Source organism: Calypte anna, chromosome 5A (assembly GCF_003957555.1).
Source record: "Calypte anna isolate BGI_N300 chromosome 5A, bCalAnn1_v1.p, whole genome shotgun sequence".
In the NCBI taxonomy this organism is placed as follows: Eukaryota; Metazoa; Chordata; class Aves; order Apodiformes; family Trochilidae; genus Calypte; species Calypte anna.
This window is the reverse complement of record NC_044251.1, coordinates 11581956-11584453: the sequence shown is the minus strand read 5'-3', so window position 1 is coordinate 11584453 and position 2498 is coordinate 11581956. Positions and strand designations below refer to the sequence as shown.

The following is a 2498-nucleotide window of genomic DNA, read 5'->3' as shown; positions in this document are numbered from 1 at the left end:
GTTCACATTGTTAGAAACAATAATCAATATGCAAAAAGTGAGCACAAATAATGTGATTGTTTTAAAAATAGTCTATGGTAACTCCAAAGGAACTCTGTGCTTTATTTCTCTGTTTTTTTCTTTGGTCTTTACAGCTGTCTCCAAAAGAATATTTTCGACTACAGAAAGCGATATGCAACATTGCTAAGATCCTGATGACCATACACCAAACCCAAGAATGGAAGTAAATTTATTCAGCAATTCTACTGTTGTAAACAGTTCATCCATCAACCATAAGCAGTTAGAAGGGCATAGCCTCTGGGAAGTCATTACTATTGCCACTGTAACTGCGATTGTAAGCTTAATAACCATAGTGGGAAATATTCTTGTAATGATATCCTTCAAGGTTAACAGTCAGCTCAAAACTGTCAACAATTATTACTTGCTCAGCCTCGCCTGTGCAGATCTCATCATTGGAGTATTTTCTATGAACCTTTATACATCTTATATACTCATAGGCCACTGGTCTCTTGGAAGCCTTGCCTGTGACCTCTGGTTAGCACTGGACTATGTAGCCAGCAACGCCTCTGTAATGAACCTCCTAGTGATCAGTTTTGACAGATACTTTTCCATCACAAGGCCTTTAACTTACAGGGCCAAGCGCACCCCCAGAAGGGCTGGCATCATGATTGGTCTGGCTTGGCTCATTTCCTTCGTGCTGTGGGCACCCGTAATCTTGTGCTGGCAGTATTTTGTGGGTGAACGGACAGTACCACCAGAAGAATGCCAGATCCAGTTTTTGTATGAGCCTATTATCACCTTTGGTACTGCAATTGCTGCTTTTTACATTCCAGTGTCTGTGATGACCATTTTGTACTGCCGCATCTATAAAGAGACGGAGAAACGCACCAAGGACCTTGCTGAACTCCAGGGCTCAGAATCTGTGGCAGAATTTGAGATGATAAAGCCTCAGAAAGCTCTCCTGAAGTCTTGCTTCAGTTGCAAGCAACCAAACTTAGTCAAAAGAGAGAGGTGTCAGGCTTCCTGGTCTTCATCTAGTCGAAGTACATCAGCTACAGTGAAAATCTCTCAGGCAGTGAGCACTTGTAACGAGTGGGCCAAGGCTGACCAGCTGACCACCTGCAGCAGCTACGCATCCTCAGAGGAGGAGGATAAACTGGCCTCTGATTCTGTTTTCCAGGTAACTTACAAAAGTCCCTCTAAAGGTAAGGCAGAAGAGCTTAATGAGAGTACGGATGTCGTTGTCAAAGACCAACCTGAAGAAAATGATTTTGAGAATGAGAAATACTTCTTGTCGCCTGCCAAAGGCCACGTGCAGAAAAGTAAAAAATGTGTGGCCTATAAATTCCGGTTGGTGGTTAAGGCTGATGGCACTCAGGAAGCCAACAATGGTTGCCGTAAAGTAAAAATAACTCCTTGTTCTGCTGCTCTGTCAAAGGATCCTTCCATCAAAAGCATGGATCCAAATATAAATAGCCAAATCACCAAAAGGAAGCGGATGGTTCTCATAAAGGAACGCAAAGCAGCCCAGACTTTAAGTGCCATTCTTTTGGCTTTTATCATCACATGGACTCCTTACAATATCATGGTTTTGATCTCCACATTCTGTTCTGACTGCATTCCCCTGACACTGTGGCACCTCGGATATTGGCTATGCTATGTAAACAGCACTGTTAACCCCATGTGTTACGCCCTCTGTAACAAAACTTTCAGGAAAACTTTTAAGATGCTGCTTTTCTGCCAGTGGAAAAAGAAAAAAGTGGAAGAGAAACTATACTGGCAGGGCAATACCAGACTACCATAACTGCTCTTACATCGGGGTTAAGTGGGAAAATAGATATTCATGTAATCCAGCAAATTGACTTTTCAAGACTCATGTCTTTTCAAAGCTCTTGCTTTATATGTCTAGATGTTAAAAAAATGCATATAAATAAAAATTTTGCATGGAAGTGGTGTGCTCAGGATAAAGTAATCAGTGGCTACAGTGAGCCACACAGGGTGTTTGTGATTATGCAGTAAATCTATGTTAAAATTATTAAGTTTGGGATCATCTGTCACTGACTGAGAAAGTGTACAGGAAGTTATAAACTACTAGAAATTAAAGTGGGAAATTTAAACCAGCCATCAGGTTAGGCCATCCTGTTTATCTCCCTGTGGTGCAGAACTGTTTATTCCTATAGTTCCTTTCTTCCTATCTAATGTATTGTCTGTTCAGTTTTCAATGTGCCAAGCAATGAGCTTGTGCTACTTCTGTTTTGAGACTTTTCCATCTGCTGTTGGAATGAAACAAGGACTGTATAAAAGGGAAATGCTGTTATCCCCAATGCTAAATAGTAGGGATATTCATAATGCTCCAAATGAACACATATATTATAGGTTAATTTAATACTGAGAATATTTTCACTTCAGGGATGACTTTTGTGGAGACACAGGAAGGGCTCATAGGAAATGAATAATGTATTTTGCATGTGAAGAAGCCAGTCCCCATCTCAGTTCCA

General features: G+C 40.9%; 1 protein-coding gene across 1 annotated transcript; it reads left to right on the top strand.

Annotated features, from left to right (window-relative positions):
- The first annotated feature begins 217 nt into the window (after positions 1-217).
- Positions 218-1804, top strand: CHRM5 (cholinergic receptor muscarinic 5). The gene has a single exon (XM_008498905.2). The coding sequence runs from the start codon at positions 218-220 to the stop codon at positions 1802-1804; it is 1587 nt and encodes a 528-aa protein (XP_008497127.1).
- The last annotated feature ends 694 nt before the right edge of the window (positions 1805-2498 follow it).